General features: G+C 36.0%; 2 protein-coding genes across 7 annotated transcripts in view; one reads left to right on the forward strand and one right to left on the reverse strand.

The window, feature by feature from the left end:
• Positions 1 to 1,305, forward strand: LOC131428261 (protein Vhl). Its single transcript, XM_058592060.1, has 2 exons — positions 1 to 117; positions 548 to 1,305. Exon 2 carries the CDS (start codon positions 596 to 598, stop codon positions 1,094 to 1,096), a length of 501 nt encoding a protein of 166 aa, XP_058448043.1. The 5' UTR covers positions 1 to 117; positions 548 to 595; the 3' UTR covers positions 1,097 to 1,305.
• A 177-nt stretch (positions 1,306 to 1,482) lies between these two features.
• Positions 1,483 to 19,213, reverse strand: part of LOC131428259 (gastrula zinc finger protein XlCGF57.1) — a 53,384-nt gene continuing 35,653 nt past the window's right edge. For 4 of the 6 annotated variants that reach the window (XM_058592054.1, XM_058592056.1, XM_058592055.1 and 1 more), the window contains 7 exons: positions 7,876 to 7,953; positions 7,700 to 7,806; positions 7,391 to 7,638; positions 7,096 to 7,227; positions 6,267 to 6,681; positions 2,932 to 3,066; positions 1,483 to 2,533 (listed from right to left, as the gene is read on the reverse strand). In XM_058592054.1, the coding sequence (XP_058448037.1) occupies positions 2,333 to 2,533; positions 2,932 to 3,066; positions 6,267 to 6,681; positions 7,096 to 7,227; positions 7,391 to 7,638; positions 7,700 to 7,806; positions 7,876 to 7,953 (1,316 nt within the window). In that variant the 3' untranslated portion in view covers positions 1,483 to 2,332. The remainder of the gene's footprint in view (positions 2,534 to 2,931; positions 3,067 to 6,266; positions 6,682 to 7,095; positions 7,228 to 7,390; positions 7,639 to 7,699; positions 7,807 to 7,875; positions 7,954 to 19,213) is intronic. The other 2 variants (XM_058592058.1, XM_058592059.1) reach the window with 2 other exon arrangements.

Raw genomic sequence — 19,213 nt, forward strand, 5'->3', positions numbered from 1 at the left:
GCAGATGACGTTTCCATTCGAGGTGTGTCGATCGGTTCGTCGGTGATAATTTGAAAATATGTTTAGTGAATAGACATGTAGTATTTTGTGTTTTCAACAATTAATGTGAACTATCTGGTACGCATTATCCTTTGTCTCTTAGTTAAATGTTTGTAACCTGCGATTTGTTTGTAACCGTAATTACACGTATTTGCGATTTAAATTGTGCGTATTGTTTTGAATGGGCTGCATTAGGATTAGATACCTTTTGATTGAAATGAACGCTTACTGTTGATTACAAATGGTTCCGAAGAATAAACAGAGTGGGTTCAGGGATGAATGTCGTTTCCAACCACTTACCTAATTATTTCGATTGAATCAACCTTTTCACCTGTAGTTGTATTTCCTTATCACCATATCATTGCACAGTAATTGTGTTTACACTATCGCACTGATTTAATTTTCTGCAATATCGAAGCGACAATGAAGGAGAAAGAGTCACGTAGTCAATGGTACCAGTCCGATTTTTATAATAACGATCTTTCTCTTTTTCCAAATATGTTTTCAGATCGTTCAGCATGGAAATGTTAACAATCTTCTAGTATCACAATATGAAATGAATTCGGAGTGGACAAACGTTACGTTGACTATGGAAGGAGATCCCAACTTAAAATCGGATCACGCTGAGATTCGTTCTTTTGTTCTGTTTAAAAATTTGACCCAACGGACCGTGGAAATTTTCTGGGTAAATTATTCGTCAAAATTCATTCACTACTCGGCGCTCGAACCTTCCGCTCAGGTTCCCGTTAACACGTATGTCACCCATCCGTGGGTGTTTATCGACAAGTCTACCGGTGAGCGAATGTTGGTGAGAAATCAAGCTGTTTACTATCCGGAACCGTGGTACACCAACATCGACCCCAACGGGAAACTGGCTCGAATCGAAGTACAGATACACTATCCGTTGCGAAATCTGCGGAATATCTGCACCTGGAAAATTTTCGCAACCCTGACGGATAAACAACGGTTTACTGAACTAGAACTTCCAAAAGTACTGATAGAGGAGCTGCGGGAATGTTATAATCTCTTTCTAATGTCAAATAAGTTGATTAAGTGATCGTAGTGATATTATGTTTTTTTTTGTTTATACTCGACTTTACTCTGCATTGTGACGGATTGTTATTTCGAACTAATGTGGCTCGACTGCCATTTGACGTTTCCGTTGTTACTATGAATACAAATGATATTCTGCCGAAAAAGCATTCCTTCATGAAGACGAATAAGGATAATTATTTTACTGTTAATAAATATAAAGTGTGAATAGAATTGTCTCTGTTTTGACTGTCACGTTGAAGTCGCCCAAAAATTGGTTGCTTTCAAAAACTTAAAAAGAAGATAATATTGTCGTTTCGATGAACTGAAGATTTGTAACTAGTAGACAAAGAAAGTAATGCGAATTTTCTTTCAATGGATCATTTCTTAGTTTAGAAAAAGAAATCGAGCTTGGACTAGACATCGTCTTTATTCATTCAGTTTCACAAAATATTCCTGAATAGAGTAACACAGTTTCGAAATACAAAAATAGTCTTTGATAAATCTTATTCGAAACAGTTGACTGGAAAAGGTTCTTCTTTTGATTTTGCCCTGGATCATGGCGTCTTACCCAAACATCTGTATCTTTAGCACATTTAGTCGACTGATAAAACCCACCATAATGGGGGCGGGACTTGAACTGTCTCCGCCATTACACATTTCCCCTTTATCGTCAAGTAAATAGCTAAAGAAACCTTAAACATTAAATTAAAAATATCTAAATACTACTTCCGTATTTTTCGGGTATGTGCCATCTAATAGACCTTGTATTCGCTAAAAACACCGTACTATATATTGTAGACGTCATATTGCAACCATGTTGAACAAAAAATTTAAATACTCGATGCGTTTTTGTGTCTGTGTATTTGCTGGCAAAGATGTGTTCCTCAAATTACGCGATTTTGAACTTTCGGAACGACACCTTTGGTGAGCAGTTTGTACTTTTCTTATAATAAATCAACGTATCGCAACCATAGATGCAATGTAGCAGTCGGTACCTTAAACAATTTATGCGTAATTTAATTCGAAGTCTAGACACGTCAACAATGATTGATTTATTATCAAATTATGACTATTCATTAAATGCTAATGAATATATATGTACAGTTTGTTACTTTTCAATATTCAGTAGTAGTCAAGGAAACGACCAAAGGACGCACGACATACATCCACTGCTACACTACACTACACGATTGCATGCAACGGCTGCGATACAGCATCGTGACGAGGAAACATTTCACACACGACGGCTTGTCGACGTTTAGCTGTGAAACTTTTCGATGTGCCTCGATAGGGTTTGCGGCGTTTTGTAGACGTTGTAGCAAAAGCTGCACACCAGCTTCGCGACCGGCGGCGTCGTGAACGAATTGATACACATCGAGTTCGTTAGCCCGAACAGACTGTGAATTTGCATGTTGGTTTGCAGTTCCGTTTTAATGCGGCTTAGATTGTTAACTCTGTCCTGGAAAATAGTTCCCATTAGTCGAACATATCGTACATTAGTAAATAATGGTAAATGTTATTAGAAACGAACGTAAAATCAAGCAGAAATTAGAGCTTTCGAATAAATATTTATTATACTTTGTTCGTAATTAAGCTAGAACAGTAAATAAAATGTCTATGACAAAGATTATTACGATTAAAAGCAGTCAAATTGAGTTATTATTGCATGCCGTGTACTAGGACCTTAACTATAAATTAGGGTAGTCCTAAAGTCGTCAATCAGTCAGGCAAGAAACCAGTCTGTATAGAAATAAAAACTAAGAATAAGCCATTGAAAAAGTTCACACTTTCAATCCATTAAACTGAACCAAAAATAATATAGAGCATTGTCAAGTTTTATTCTGTTTCGTCTTTTACTTCTATATTTTGCTCGACATCGGCCGTTCCGTTGTGGTGTGCACGTTTTTGTTGCTGTTGCTGCTGATGCTGTTGATGTAACTGATGATGTTGATGCTGCTGTAGTTCTTCACTCATACTGAGTAAATCTGAAACCTGAAAGTGGACAAAATGTTACAGATTGATAAAATCCTTGTATTATTTAAAATTTACACAGTGTAGTTCAGTACAATCGATAAAGATTACAATGCACATGAATAAACATTGGGAACTACTGGCAGCACTGAAATCAAGCGATGTCAGGTTGTCAGGTCAGGTCAGGTTCGCAGGTCGTAACATCTATAGAACTGATTGTATACATTACATTCCCAGAAGGATTGGGCAACGCTGCCCACTTGAAACCTATCAATTTAATTGTTACTGAGTAATTTCAGAAACCATAAACAGTAAAGGTAACCAAATCTAGAGTGATTTGCTTCGAATTGGATAAACGTTTCAATTTGGTAAACCGATTATTTGTATGGATTTCACAATTTCGCTGAAGACTGGCTCTTAAAATGGCGGATGCCTTTTTGCATGTACTTCATTCAAATCGTTGTGAAAGTTTTCAAATTACCCGATAAAAACCTCTTCTTAATCCACCAACGGTGGGACAATGCCTTTCTCTTCTCGTTCACACATTGGAATATTTTGTTTTTCATTAAGCTAATTTCTGACATGAATTGGGGCACACTTTTGATACAAATTAATTCAAATTGATCCGAATAGTTCGCCAAAGCATGTTTCAGTGCATACGTCACATATTCGGCAACATTCCTCAAACGGATGGAAAATAATTTGATTTGTCGGTTACGTCACTTATGGCAATATATTTCCGGAACGATAATAGTGGCTTCCGAACTTTTCACAAGTAATTTTCAGACAAAAAAATCATCGAACAGAAAACTCACTGCACAATTCTCACTGAAACTGATCTCACATGACAAAAAATCAGTAGTAAAAAGTGCACTAGCGAACATTCTTCTCGATGATATTCACGAAAAAAAAAGTTCGCATATTGAATATATCAGATATGATTCTCGAACTGAAGATTTTTTGGCAGCCTCATTGAGGCGATTTTATTTCTCTCTCATGTTTCGTTATGTTACCAGGGAACTGAAATGCCGCTGCGAAATAACCTTACCTTCACAAAAATAACTTTCACTTCATTTTTATTGCGACAACATATATGTTTTTATGCACTAATCGCATCTAAATTAAATTATCTAGACATTGTCAGGATAGATTTTTAATCCCTGCTTTTGAAGGCGAGATATTCAATGAACAAATTGAAAGTTACCGTTTTCAGTTAAGCAATTTTTCCTTCAGAAAAAAGACTTTCCCGACCGCTAAAGTCAATGAATCATTCTGAAATTTTCACAGAATAATCAAAACTAATTTTCTAAGAGATTGTCAGTTGAGGTTTTTAATATTCGTCACCGTTTCTGAGAAAATGAGATTGGCCTCAGCACTTAATGATAATAAAAGATTAACAAAAACATTCACACACCATGTTATGCAGCTGGTTAAAAAAAATTGTAAATTAAGCATCGAAATATCATCGAAGACTCTTCTCCCTTTCGATTGTCTCGTTAGCGATATTTATGTGGGTGAAAATTCGTCATCAAGTTTCGCTGACAAAAAAAATCACTTGTGAACTTTGAGGTTCAGAGTTTTGTGGATGGTTATTTCATGAATAAAAATCTCGGAAGTGATTTTTACAGTCACTGAGTTTTTTTTCGAAAATCTCTTGAACTGATTTTTTACGAGTGATAACGAAATGAACCACATGAAATGATGCAAGAAGTCCACCCGATTCCATATCATCTTCTGTGTCATGGGAATCTATGTTGAACAACGTTGCTCATAGGAAATGTCGAACCACTGTATAATTTATCACTTATGTGTCGTATTACATTGCATAATGTGATCGATCGGAAACAACATAGGTTTTGTCGTGAATACGACTTACTTTACTATGGGGCGTCTTTTCAAAATTAGCCATACGGAAGAATGGACAGAACTGAATCGTGAATATCTCGACTTGTATTAATGGCAGCAACATAATTCTTTCACTATTTCATTAAAAATATGATCAGGAATTTGGGATAATATTTTGAACAGTGTGAGATAACCACAAACAACTCAAAAATTAAGTTTTCTCAAAATTTGAAAACAACGCGGAAAACCGCTTACTTTTGCTTGGGTTTTTCGCGCAAGGACGACGATTTTGTGGTAGTCAGGCACATATCTTCAACTGACTGCGTATAAAAGGGGAACAGTGGTCAAAAATCGATCATTTCATCTTGTGCGTTGGATGGAAGCAGACGTCGGGGCGAGAAGACGCATTCAAACAGCGGCATCGGAGAGCGCACCTTCCGCGTGGTTGAAAACCTCAAACGCTCAGGTCGTAGTACTCATTTGCCTTCCGGTCGTCAAGGCGAGAAGACGTATTAAACCAGTTTCGCATCATTTGGTACTGCGAGCGGATATGTTTTGGTGTGTATGCACAGCTAGTTTCAACTCAAACAAGAACAATTGCATCATACAACAGAGCTGCTGGTCGTTTGCATTGGAGAGAAAGAAAACGAAACACGAAAAGTGGACAACATTATATAAAATCAGCCATTCGAATGGCTCTAAATGTTATCTAAAGAACGATTAAGATTACTTCTTTGCAAATCGAAGGTAAAAATCGTTCGAGAAAAATGTTCCGAACTGTGATAAATATCGTAGAGAATTCCTCAATTTGGTCCTTCTAAAAGGCAGAAATGAATCCTGTACAGCATCTTGACAGTTTCTTTCAATGAAATATGCAAATCCGAAATGAGATAATCGATGTCAAAAATCGTTTAAAATTCTAGTAGTGAAAAGGGGAAAAGTTTCACAATTCACACAATCGATCAATTCGAATTCGAAAGTATAAAGAAATCGTGTCAGTTTTATTCGTATTCACGACATCCAGTTATGTCTCTGACATTACACACCCGTCCTTTTTTTATCAACATTTTTCATTAAAATTCTGTGTTGATTCATTGCGAAATTAAAAATTAATGGTTCACATCAATATTTGCTCAAATGACAACACTTTGTAAAGGGGTTCGAAATTTCCTACGGGTTTTCAAAATGACAAAAGCGAATGTTGTTTCAACTTTTGCAACTACCATAACGTGGCATTTTGGTTCTATTTTAGGGTCTGTCTTTCTGATAAGTCTGCATCAAAGTGTGGTTCCACTTTTCCTTACATAATCAAGTTAAACTATTTTGATATTGACACAATTTCTTGTCACCTATATAAAAAGTGAAAATCAACTTACCGAATACAGTTTCTGCTTGTCGGCTGCCTGCAGCTGAGATTGCTGATGTTGTGCTTCGCTGATTTGCTGCTGATAGGATTGAAAACTAGCCCCTAGTATTGCGGGTGTCGAATGGGGTACGTGTACCATACTAACATCACCATCTACGGCCGGTGCCTTCTTTTCCTCCGGCATGGCAATTGGAAGCCCGTGGGCTGCTCGCAGATGCTGGCTCAGTCCATCGGAGGTATCAAACGATTCATTGCAGTTAAAATAATGGCAACAGTGTTTCGGAGGTCGTTTAGCTGCTTCCACGGTGGAGACAGCCGAACCTTTCTTGAGATCGATCGCTGGGTGACGCATCTGCATGTGCTTCGTCAAATGGTTCTTCATGGTGAATCCCTCGTTGCAGCCCAGCACCGGACAGGTTAGAAATCTAGTTTACGAAAGAAAAAAGGTCAATGAACAACTTATGGTACAGTTTCTATGTCCTTAGTAAAAATAACAATGATGGTTTTCTGAGCATTCATGAAATGCGCTAAATTCACATTGATGTGAAAAAGGTTTGTAAAAAAAGAGTGAAGATTGAATTCCCAAAACAAGTTCTACATCGTAGCACTAATTAGAAACAATCCCTGATATCAGATGCGTTAATAAATGAATTTCAAAAATTTTCTAAAACAATCAGTGCAGTTGTCATTCCTTTCCAACCGCTTCCAAGTAATTCAAACCACTTCATTGCAATCAGAGTCTCATTTAGGTTTGTACTAAACATGCGTCAAAATGCGTCGGGTGTAAAATCAGTTCGATCGAAGCAGGCCTTATTGGGCGGTAGGAAAGTTTCGCTTACCTTCCATCCAAGTGCCTTTGGACATGCTTTTTCAGCAAAACTTCATCGTTGAACGTCATCGAGCACATGTTACACGCGTAATCTCCGTGCTGATGTGTCATGTGTAGTATGAGATGAGATTCCTGAATGAACCTGCAACACCGTTTAGATAAGTGATATACGTTAACTTTCGATTACCAGCTCCAATGGCTCAGCAACAAGACAGAAATGGGTAGAATTTAGGAAACCATAAGGAAACATAAATCGGCCAAAACAGCAACAGAGACAAAGCAAAGAACGTGCTACGTGGGCGTACCTTTCGTCGCATTTCGAACACGGGTACCCAAAGTTAGAACCATGGATTTTGAGATGGTGCTGAAAAAGTGACTGGGACTTGAAACGCTTGTCGGGACATTGGGGACAGAAAAATGTTTTCGTGGTACTATGTTCCGATATCAAATGAAGGTTCAACTGTGTCGCTTGATAGAATCGTCTCGGACATTGGTTACATACGTACTGTTGGGTTTTGTGATGCGTTTTCATATGATTATTCAAGTTTGTCACCTGGAACAGGAGAAAATCAAATTAGGTGAAATTAAACGTTGGATCTAGACGGTCGACTTACTTGTGCAAATGAACGTCCGCAGTTGGCTTCGATACACACGTAAGGTCTCTCGCCAGTGTGCAACCGTCTGTGATTGTTGAGATTCGTGATTTGAGTAAAGGCCTTACCTGGTGAAGTAAGAAAATAATTATGGCATAATTTTGGTATTCATTTGACAATCGCTCAGCTATAATTACCGCAATCTATGCAAACGTATGGTCTTTCATTTGTGTGTATGCGAACATGATTGCGAAGATTGGCTTGTTGGGAGAATCCTGAAAATAAAAAAAAATGATAAAGTAAACATCAAATGGTTGAGTTTTTTTTTACAATGTAGGACATTTTTTTGACATAAAAAATGTCTTACTCTTCACTATACGGGGCCGGGTGTCAATTAAAAGATACAAAATTAGACGCGTAACCTTTTTCTGTCATAATTTTGAAGCCTGATAACTTATTCATTTGTTGATTGATTTATATAATTTAACACTCATCGAATCGGAAACATTTAATTCAAGCATGTTTTGCAACGTCGTTTTAGTATTTGAATAGCACACCATTGCTAAACCGGTTTGAATTGACCTATGTTTTCACAAGCCAATCATAGTATGCCATAATAACGCCATTCTCTTGATTACTTTAACATGGCCGAAGGTTTCATTCGTTGCTTTACGCTTCGCTTTTCTTACAGTAGCAGTTCTGCTTCGGTCGGCATAGAGAATTTTTGGTCATGCATGAAAAAATACCGCAACTTCCTGTGCAGTACGAATTTTCGTACAAAACGGAATCTATGAATAAACTAACTGTCCCGTCGAACTTCGTCTCACCCAAAATATTATTTGAATTTATGTTTTTGAACGGCAGAATTGTCAAGCGACTAACGTCGTTAACGTTTCTCTCCATTGTGTTGGACAACAATGAACGGGTTGCAACGATTCCAGAGCCAACACAATGATTTCGGCTTGAAAATGAAATATCACCTTAAATTACTGTGCAATACTTCTGTTACAGAAAAATAAACCAATCTTATCCTTTGGGCGATAGCAGATCGCTCTACACCTTATGGTTTCGACATATAAAATTTATGGTGAACCTGAGTTGTTTACTCTAAAGTGATTCCGCATATATTCAAATGCCTCGCGACTTGTTTGCCATTGCCTGCGCAGGCATAATTGTGGCCTGAGCAGTTGGGAGAATTGGAAGGATTTGTTTTAGATCGGTTGTCTTTTATTTTGAACCAATGCATTAACCCATTATGTCCTAGCGTATGATATATCCTACGCAAAACTTCCTGTATTTTAATACATGTTTACTTTAGAAGTTTATTACCTAAGAGCTTTACTAGAGCACTACTTGATAGTTTACATATCTAATTTCTTTGTATATTGAAATTTTTTGCAAGTGTCAACGTTTTATTTGTATTATAACCTTGTAAAGTTCACACAAATGACCAAAGAAAAGTAGGCAACATATTCGGGTGAATCTTAGGTATGTTCGGAACAAAATGGTAATACTACCATCTTTTGATAAACCATTGCCAAAGATTCAAATTAGTTAAATCTGTAGCGAAATTCCAAAAATATATATTAAACAATAAAAAAATGTTGTTAACATTTGAACGTATGATATATCATACGGTGGGATAATACAGCAGTATTTTTTCCAGAGCGTATCGTTAACCGATAAACTTGAGCATAAGAAGTTTCTGATTAGTTGAAGTCTTTCGAAAATTTCTTGCCAAATCATTTGCCATTTTGTTATATCTTCGAAATGTGTAATATTCAAAAACATGGCTGCAAAAAATAGTGATAAGGATAGAGACTCTTTAGAATTGGTCGAACACGTGGACCTCTAAGACTTATTAAACATTCGAAAAACTATCAAATGAGCATACGATACTCTCAACAAATCGTACAAATATCTCGAATATCATACAAATACAAATAGGTAATCTTTTTTTTTTCTAAAAATGAAGCAATGGAAACAAATGAAGTTATTTGTTATTTGCGATTACACAGGTTTTAACCTTAAAGTCATTCACCACTTCGGACCAGAAAAATCTTCTGACCCTGTGTGCGGGATTGGGAATCGAACCCAGGTAGGATGAATAGAAGGCTTCGACAAATTAAGTTGTTTATTGCACTGCCCATACTTGCATATCAGTCCCATAAAGAAAATCGGCATGTTGAGAAAAAGACGATTAAAATTTTATTTCCGATTTTTTTGATTTATTGTGCTACCTAATGTTAAATCATGGTATTATTACTTGAAATATCGGTAATACACCTTTACTATTCCAATATTGCAACAAATGAAATTATTGAAATTTGCACTGAATGGGACTGATATGCGAGTACTTTGCATATGGGACAGACATGAGTTGATATTTTTTTCCATATTTTACTGAACAAACCTTCAACTTTTATTGCAATTTCTGAAAGTATATTGAGGATAGATTTCATTCCTCAAGCTAACTCAAAATTGGCGAAAATCGATATGGGACTATATATACAAATAATTATATTATCAATAACAATCCGCTAAAACCGAAACGAAGGTATATTTTGGACGAAGTGTATATAAACACCATTTTCAAAAAGTATTGTCCCAGCGTATGATATGTTATCATACATAGGATAATTTCGTTTCGAAAAGATTTTTAATAGTGATTTGGTATTTCCCAAGATCTTCAACACAAAATATGATGGTATTGATGATATCTGCTCATTTGGTTCAAATTTGAGACCCTCTGGGTTATAATGGGTTGAACAGGGACAGTAAATCTCACAACTAATGATGTGGAGCATGCTCAAACTCAAAGTTCGGAAGATGGAAACGATTTGATTTAAGCAGCTTTCAACGTTGTATCATAAGTAACCCGTTTTGAAGCTATTATCCTCACTTGAGAAAACACCTAACGCGACTGAACAGCGAGAAAGTTTGCTCAGAGCTTGTTCTGTACCTTCAAGTTGCCAAACATTCCTTGACTACTTTAAAGCAACAAGAAAGCGGTCGTTTTCCAGATACTGTGAAACTGTTGGTTACTTTGCTTTTGAACTCCGCAGTGGCGTATCCAGGGGGACGAGGGGGGCCTTCACCCCGGGTGCAACGATTATTGGAGGGCGGACTTTTTTTTACTCGCCAAATCATTTTCTCTTAGGATGGAGTTGAAGTTACTCACTAAATTGATGGGAGCGGCAAATCAAGTTTTGCCCCGGGCGCAAATTTTACTAGGTTCTGGAACTCCGCTATAATTTTAATTTGACGTTGATCTTAAAAATTTTAAAATCCTCCACAAAAATATGCAATATAAAATACCAGTATCAATCCATTATGGTAACCATCATTGGCATTCAAATCTTACTTATTATGTGCGCTTATCTAAATAATTTGAAAGTATAATGCAAGGAAAATCTCTTTGTTTGCTTCAAGAGCACAACGTGTTAGTCGATGACCAATATTATTCCCCTAACTGATTTCAACTGATAACAATGCATCTACTGGTAGAACGATATCCAAACCATTACGTCGTTTGGCACGCAATGTTTTTTTCAACGATCATAGATCAACTTAATTTAGGATTTCTTAAACAAAAAATTCCATTGTCCTCACAAAACAACTTTTTTATCGACGAAATTCACTTTTCCGACAAATTTTCTGACTTTTATTGATGTGCGAACCCGGCCGGGGTTGTTGCTGTTCGTGATTTATAGATGGATTTATAGGCTCTCAAACATCTAGCTCAAACAGATACCAGTGAATGACTCATGAAGTTAAAGCCGGGGATAAATAATTTGAATAAAAAGCTAAATAAGCGTACATTTAATAGATTGAATTGAATTGTTATTGTTTGAAGTCTTCTGAAATTAGAGTGACGACATCTCATCCGTAATGTTGGCAACAATTCAAAATATGTTGGCAGTTTCGTTAGCTTTACATTGTATTTGACAGCTCGTTTGCTCGTTTGGAACAAAGCTGCACTTCCGTGTAACTCTCAACGGGTGAGCACGTTGCATCGTGTTAGTCCGGAGAAAATTCGAGTATTTCGCAAGAAAGAAAGAATTTTCAGCCGTACTTTGACGATTCGACGCAGCCACACAGCGAGATTTTCGCTTGTAGTCAAGTAAGAAGAAAGTGCACTGGACAATATACGAAAATCAACTGGCAATATAGCCTTAGTTGCTGTGCCATCAATTCGGCGTCATCTCAAGTGAGGTGACGCCAATCAGAAAAGAAGAAGAAGAAGGAACAAAGCTGTCATTCCAAACGCTGTCTTCACTCTGGTTATAAGCACTCTAATCCAGGTTATTGCACATTCTTTCAATATATTTAAGATTTCAAATCCAAGAAGGCGGCTTCCTAGATTGTCAAATCAAGTAGGAAAGGGGGTTTTTCAGCTAATGCCCATTCATTTCTAAGCGATCAATGCAGTTTATCAAAACGTTCTTATCGGTGTCAATTGGATTGTAGGAGGAAATCCGGGAGAAAACTTATTTAGTTGATTTGGCATTTAAAAATTGCCTGATTATAATTGACTTATTTTCTATTTAAATTTTCTGTAGTCTTGTGAAGAAATAAACCCAAATAAATGAATTCTAAGAAGTAAAATCAATAAATATACGTCAGTGGAAGCAGAAATCCGTAAATATGCGTCAGTGTTGGAAATTTTCACATCAGGCTCGTCGGAAACACTAATCTGTTGTAGACTTTGCGTACGACCATTATGGAACGTTATACTAAAGATAAATAAATTACCGGTGGCGCTTTTCGGAAGCAGAATTCTCTATTTACAAAGAAAAGCGAAAGTTCGCAAAAAAGTAGTAATGAATATTCTTATAGATACTTCTTGGACGCGATTGACGATGATATATCAGTAATTGAAGGGTCTAACTTCTTCAAATCCAAAATTGCTGTTCCTGGTTTGTTAATTTTTTTCCGAATTCGAGAGTATTCAATATGCAAACAGGATTTAAAATTCAAAAAGTAGGATTTGAAACTAATGTCATATTAAGTCCTAATATTTTCTTTAAAAGCCTTGTAGTATTTCACAGTCTATTTTTCAAATTTAAATCTATTGATGAGTTCGTTTGAAAATGGCATTTTCAATGTCATCGTGACCCGTCGGGTCTCGTACACAACTCTGCTTTTTACTATTATAATTTGTCACTTGAGCGTTTAGTAGGGTAAACTCATGAGCATAATATTTTTTCTCCATTGAATTCTACTAGAGTACGATTGAATTAAATAGAAATGGGCGAGTAAAGTCACAAGAAGAGAGTTTGGCTATTCTTTCAATCACACGAAGACCCTTGAAAACTATTTAATTTAAGTAAGTAGAATAATATTGATTATATTTGAAGTAAAGATTTCAAACGATGCTTTGAAATAAAAAAAAATCAAAGAACAAATAATTTGTACAGTACTTATTAGTCAAACATTATGTGAAGAATTTTAGAATTTTTTTAGAGCAGTCGAGAATAAAATTTTTGAGCTGCTGTTTAAGAAGTTTTTCGAGTAGTTTTCCAAGTATGTATTTTAAGCAGTTTTTCGAGTAGTTTTTCGTGCAGTTTTTGAGCATTTTTCGAACAGTTTATTGAGCAGTTTTTTCAAGCAGTTCTCAGAGCAATTTTCAAGCAGTTTTCATGTGGTTTTTAAACAGTTTTTAAAGCAGTTTTTGAGCAATAAATTTTCGTGCAGTTTTCGAGCAGATATTTAAATAATTTTCAGGCAGTTTAAGAGCAGTTTTCGAGAACAGGACAAGACAGAATTACATCCACAATATAATAGAATAATATTGATTATATTTGAAGTAAAGGTTTCAAACGATGCTTTGAAAAAACAATTCAAAGAACAAGTAATTTTTACAGTATTTATTAGTCAAACATTATGTGAAGAATTTTAGAATTTTTTTAGAGCAGTCGAGAATAAAATTTTTGAGCTGCTGTTTAAGAAGTTTTTCGAGTAGTTTTCCAAGTATGTATTTTAAGCAGTTTTTCGAGTAGTTTTTCGTGCAGTTTTTGAGCATTTTTCGAACAGTTTATTGAGCAGTTTTTTCAAGTAGTTCTCAGAGCAATTTTCAAGCAGTTTTCATGTGGTTTTTAAACAGTTTTTAGAGCAGTTTTTGAGCAATAAATTTTCGTGCAGTTTTCGAGCAGATATTTAAATAATTTTCGGGCAGTTTAAGAGCAGTTTTCGAGAACAGGACAAGACAGAATTACAGCCACAATATAATAGAATAATATTGATTATATTTGAAGTAAAGGTTTCAAACGATGCTTTGAAAAAACAATTCAAAGAACAAGTAATTTTTACAGTATTTATTAGTCAAACATTATGTGAAGAATTTTAGAATTTTTTTAGAACAGTCGAAAAAAAAAATTTTTGACCAGCTGTTTGAGAAGTTTTTCGAGTAGTTTTCCAAGTATGTATTTTAAGCAGTTTTTCGAGTAGTTTTTCGTGCAGTTTTTGAGCATTTTTCGAACAGTTTATTGAGCAGTTTTCAGAGCGATTTTCAAGCAGTTTTCATGTGGTTTTTAAACAGTTTTTAGAGCAGTTTTTGAGCAATAAATTTTCGTGCAGTTTTCGAGCAGATTTTTAAATAATTTTCGGGCAGTTTAAGAGCAGTTTTCGAGAACAGGACAAGACAGAATTACAGCCACAATATAATAGAATAATATTGATTATATTTGAAGTAAAGGTTTCAAACGATGCTTTGAAAAAACAATTCAAAGAACAAGTAATTTTTACAGTATTTATTAGTCAAACATTATGTGAAGAATTTTAGAATTTTTTTAGAACAGTCGAAAATAAAATTTTTGAGCAGCTGTTTGAGAACTTTTTCGAGTAGTTTTCCTAGTATGTATTTTAGGCAGTTTTTCGAGTAGTTTTTCGTGCAGTTTTTGAGCATTTTTCGAACAGTTTATTGAGCAGTTTTTTCAAGCAGTTCTTAGAGCAATTTTCAAACAGATTTTCCAAGCAGTTTTTAAACAGTTTTTAGAGCAGCTTTCGGGCAGTTTTTTAGTAGTCGAGCAGTTTTTGACCAGTAAATTTTTGTGCAGTTTTCGAGAAGATTTTTGAAATAACTTTCGGGCAGTTTAAGAGCAGTTTTCGAGAACAGAACAGGACAGAATTACAGCCATAATATAATAGAATAATATTGAATATTTGAAGTAAAGGTTTCAAACGATGCTTTGAAAAAAAAATTCAAAGACCATCGTTATTAGAACAAGTAATTGTTAAAGTACTCATTTGTAAATCAGTCGAAAAATCAAATTTTTGAGCAGCTGTTTGAGGAGTTTTTCGAGTAGTTTTTCGTGCAGTTTTTGAGCTGTTTTCGAACTGTTTATTGAGCAGTTTTTTAAGCAGTATTAAGAGCAATTTTCAAGCAGTTTTCAAGCGGTTTTCATGCAGGTTTTGATCAGTTTTCTAGTAACTTGTGGCGCGGTTGCTAAGCAGTTTTTAAGCAGGTCGAAACCTGTAGTTTTTAGAACAGTTTCCAGCAGCGTTTTAGGCAGTTTTTATAGTAGCTTGAGGTAATTTTTTGAGCAGTTTTGTGAGTGAGTTTCCATGTAGTTTTCGAGCAGCTTTTTAAGTAATTTTCGGCAGTTCCAGACCAGGTTTTGGAGCAATTTCCAAAGACAGAATTACAGCCATCGAATGATGTTCAAACCGAATCCAAGTCTTTTCGGTTTAGCAATAGTGATATCGTGATTAATGGTATTAAAGTCAGAGAAACGATTAGTGTAAACCTTTTAAGAATCACGTAGGACATAAATGACAAAAGGTTGGTAGTTGTTGAACGCATGTATTGCTTGCATTTTCAACCGATGTTAGAATAACCTTTTCAAACAATTTTGGATCGGCATTCAGAGATGTGATACCACGCTAGTTGTTTTCTTTCTTATAGACTGGAACGTAAAAGAAGATAAGAAGATGTCTTCTTGTCTTCTTTTCTTGGCGTCTTCTTGTTTTCTTGTCTTCTTGTCTTCTTGTCTTCTTGTCTTCTTGTCTTCTTGTCTTCTTGTCTTCTTGTCTTCTTGTCTTCTTGTCTTCTTGTCTTCTTGTCTTCTTGTCTTCTTGTCTTCTTGTCTTCTTGTCTTCTTGTCTTCTTGTCTTCTTGTCTTCTTGTCTTCTTGTCTTCTTGTCTTCTTGTTTTCTTGTCTTCTTGTCTTCTTGTCTTCTTGTCTTCTTGTCTTCTTGTCTTCTTGTCTTCTTGTCTTCTTGTCTTCTTGTCTTCTTGTCTTCTTGTCTTCTTGTCTTCTTGTCTTCTTGTCTTCTTGTCTTCTTGTCTTCTTGTCTTCTTGTCTTCTTGTCTTCTTGTCTTCTTGTCTTCTTGTCTTCTTGTCTTCTTGTCTTCTTGTCTTCTTGTCTTCTTGTCTTCTTGTCTTCTTGTCTTCTTGTCTTCTTGTCTTCTTGTCTTCTTGTCTTCTTGTCTTCTTGTCTTCTTGTCTTCTTGTCTTCTTGTCTTCTTGTCTTCTTGTCTTCTTGTCTTCTTGTCTTCTTGTCTTCTTGTCTTCTTGTCTTCTTGTCTTCTTGTCTTCTTGTCTTCTTGTCTTCTTGTCTTCTTGTCTTCTTGTCTTCTTGTCTTCTTGTCTTCTTGTCTTCTTGTCTTCTTGTCTTCTTGTCTTCTTGTCTTCTTGTCTTCTTGTCTTCTTGTCTTCTTGTCTTCTTGTCTTCTTGTCTTCTTGTCTTCTTGTCTTCTTGTCTTCTTGTCTTCTTGTCTTCTTGTCTTCTTGTCTTCTTGTCTTCTTGTCTTCTTGTCTTCTTGTCTTCTTGTCTTCTTGTCTTCTTGTCTTCTTGTCTTCTTGTCTTCTTGTCTTCTTGTCTTCTTGTCTTCTTGTCTTCTTGTCTTCTTGTCTTCTTGTCTTCTTGTCTTCTTGTCTTCTTGTCTTCTTGTCTTCTTGTCTTCTTGTCTTCTTGTCTTCTTGTCTTCTTGTCTTCTTGTCTTCTTGTCTTCTTGTCTTCTTGTCTTCTTGTCTTCTTGTCTTCTTGTCTTCTTGTCTTCTTGTCTTCTTGTCTTCTTGTCTTCTTGTCTTCTTGTCTTCTTGTCTTCTTGTCTTCTTGTCTTCTTGTCTTCTTGTCTTCTTGTCTTCTTGTCTTCTTGTCTTCTTGTCTTCTTGTCTTCTTGTCTTCTTGTCTTCTTGTCTTCTTGTCTTCTTGTCTTCTTGTCTTCTTGTCTTCTTGTCTTCTTGTCTTCTTGTCTTCTTGTCTTCTTGTCTTCTTGTCTTCTTGTCTTCTTGTCTTCTTGTCTTCTTGTCTTCTTGTCTTCTTGTCTTCTTGTCTTCTTGTCTTCTTGTCTTCTTGTCTTCTTGTCTTCTTGTCTTCTTGTCTTCTTGTCTTCTTGTCTTCTTGTCTTCTTGTCTTCTTGTCTTCTTGTCTTCTTGTCTTCTTGTCTTCTTGTCTTCTTGTCTTCTTGTCTTCTTGTCTTCTTGTCTTCTTGTCTTCTTGTCTTCTTGTCTTCTTGTCTTCTTGTCTTCTTGTCTTCTTGTCTTCTTGTCTTCTTGTCTTCTTGTCTTCTTGTCTTCTTGTCTTCTTGTCTTCTTGTCTTCTTGTCTTCTTGTCTTCTTGTCTTCTTGTCTTCTTGTCTTCTTGTCTTCTTGTCTTCTTGTCTTCTTGTCTTCTTGTCTTCTTGTCTTCTTGTCTTCTTGTCTTCTTGTCTTCTTGTCTTCTTGTCTTCTTGTCTTCTTGTCTTCTTGTCTTCTTGTCTTCTTGTCTTCTTGTCTTCTTGTCTTCTTGTCTTCTTGTCTTCTTGTCTTCTTGTCTTCTTGTCTTCTTGTCTTCTTGTCTTCTTGTCTTCTTGTCTTCTTGTCTTCTTGTCTTCTTGTCTTCTTGTCTTCTTGTCTTCTTGTCTTCTTGTCTTCTTGTCTTCTTGTCTTCTTGTCTTCTTGTCTTCTTGTCTTCTTGTCTTCTTGTCTTCTTGTCTTCTTGTCTTCTTGTCTTCTTGTCTTCTTGTCTTCTTGTCTTCTTGTCTTCTTGTCTTCTTGTCTTCTTGTCTTCTTGTCTTCTTGTCTTCTTGTCTTCTTGTCTTCTTGTCTTCTTGTCTTCTTGTCTTCTTGTCTTCTTGTCTTCTTGTCTTCTTGTCTTCTTATCTTCTTGTCTTCTTGTCTTCTTGTCTTCTTGTCTTCTTGTCTTCTTGTCTTCTTGTCTTCTTGTCTTCTTGTCTTCTTGTCTTCTTGTCTTCTTGTCTTCTTGTCTTCTTGTCTTCTTGTCTTCTTGTCTTCTTGTCTTCTTGTCTTCTTGTCTTCTTGTCTTCTTGTCTTCTTGTCTTCTTGTCTTCTTGTCTTCTTGTCTTCTTATCTTCTTGTCTTCTTGTCTTCTTGTCTTCTTGTCTTCTTGTCTTCTTGTCTTCTTGTCTTCTTGTCTTCTTGTCTTCTTGTCTTCTTGTCTTCTTGTCTTCTTGTCTTCTTGTCTTCTTGTCTTCTTGTCTTCTTGTCTTCTTGTCTTCTTGTCTTCTTGTCTTCTTATCTTCTTGTCTTCTTGTCTTCTTGTCTTCTTGTCTTCTTGTCTTCTTGTCTTCTTGTCTTCTTGTCTTCTTGTCTTCTTGTCTTCTTGTCTTCTTGTCTTCTTGTCTTCTTGTCTTCTTGTCTTCTTGTCTTCTTGTCTTCTTGTCTTCTTGTCTTCTTGTCTTCTTGTCTTCTTGTCTTCTTGTCTTCTTGTCTTCTTGTCTTCTTGTCTTCTTGTCTTCTTGTCTTCTTGTCTTCTTGTCTTCTTGTCTTCTTGTCTTCTTGTCTTCTTGTCTTCTTGTCTTCTTGTCTTCTTGTCTTCTTGTCTTCTTGTCTTCTTGTCTTCTTGTCTTCTTGTCTTCTTGTCTTCTTGTCTTCTTGTCTTCTTGTCTTCTTGTCTTCTTGTCTTCTTGTCTTCTTGTCTTCTTGTCTTCTTGTCTTCTTGTCTTCTTGTCTTCTTGTCTTCTTGTCTTCTTGTCTTCTTGTCTTCTTGTCTTCTTGTCTTCTTGTCTTCTTGTCTTCTTGTCTTCTTGTCTTCTTGTCTTCTTGTCTTCTTGTCTTCTTGTCTTCTTGTCTTCTTGTCTTCTTGTCTTCTTGTCTTCTTGTCTTCTTGTCTTCTTGTCTTCTTGTCTTCTTGTCTTCTTGTCTTCTTGTCTTCTTGTCTTCTTGTCTTCTTGTCTTCTTGTCTTCTTGTCTTCTTGTCTTCTTGTCTTCTTGTCTTCTTGTCTTCTTGTCTTCTTGTCTTTTTGTCTTCTTGAGAAAAACTTCTTTAAATAATGACATACGAAATGATCGACAAAGGGGAGCGTTGACATCAATCGATCACTGTTTCAAAATAACTGCCGGTAATCCGTCAGAGTCAGAAGAGGTAGAAACCTTTATGCCAGAAATCACCCTTCGCATAGAATCCTCATCAATGTAAATGAGGTTTAATGGATTATTAGATTCAGGAACGTTGAGCGCACCGAGTGTAATTTGTTGAAAAAGTATGGGCAAATTTTACCGATAAAGATTTTTTGCGCTCAGAAACCACTAAGCTTTCCAAATTTCTTTAGAGAAGGCTGCTTGCTCATATATTTTCAAAAAGCTCTCG

This window comes from Malaya genurostris, chromosome 2 (assembly GCF_030247185.1).
Source record: "Malaya genurostris strain Urasoe2022 chromosome 2, Malgen_1.1, whole genome shotgun sequence".
Taxonomy (NCBI): Eukaryota; Metazoa; Arthropoda; class Insecta; order Diptera; family Culicidae; genus Malaya; species Malaya genurostris.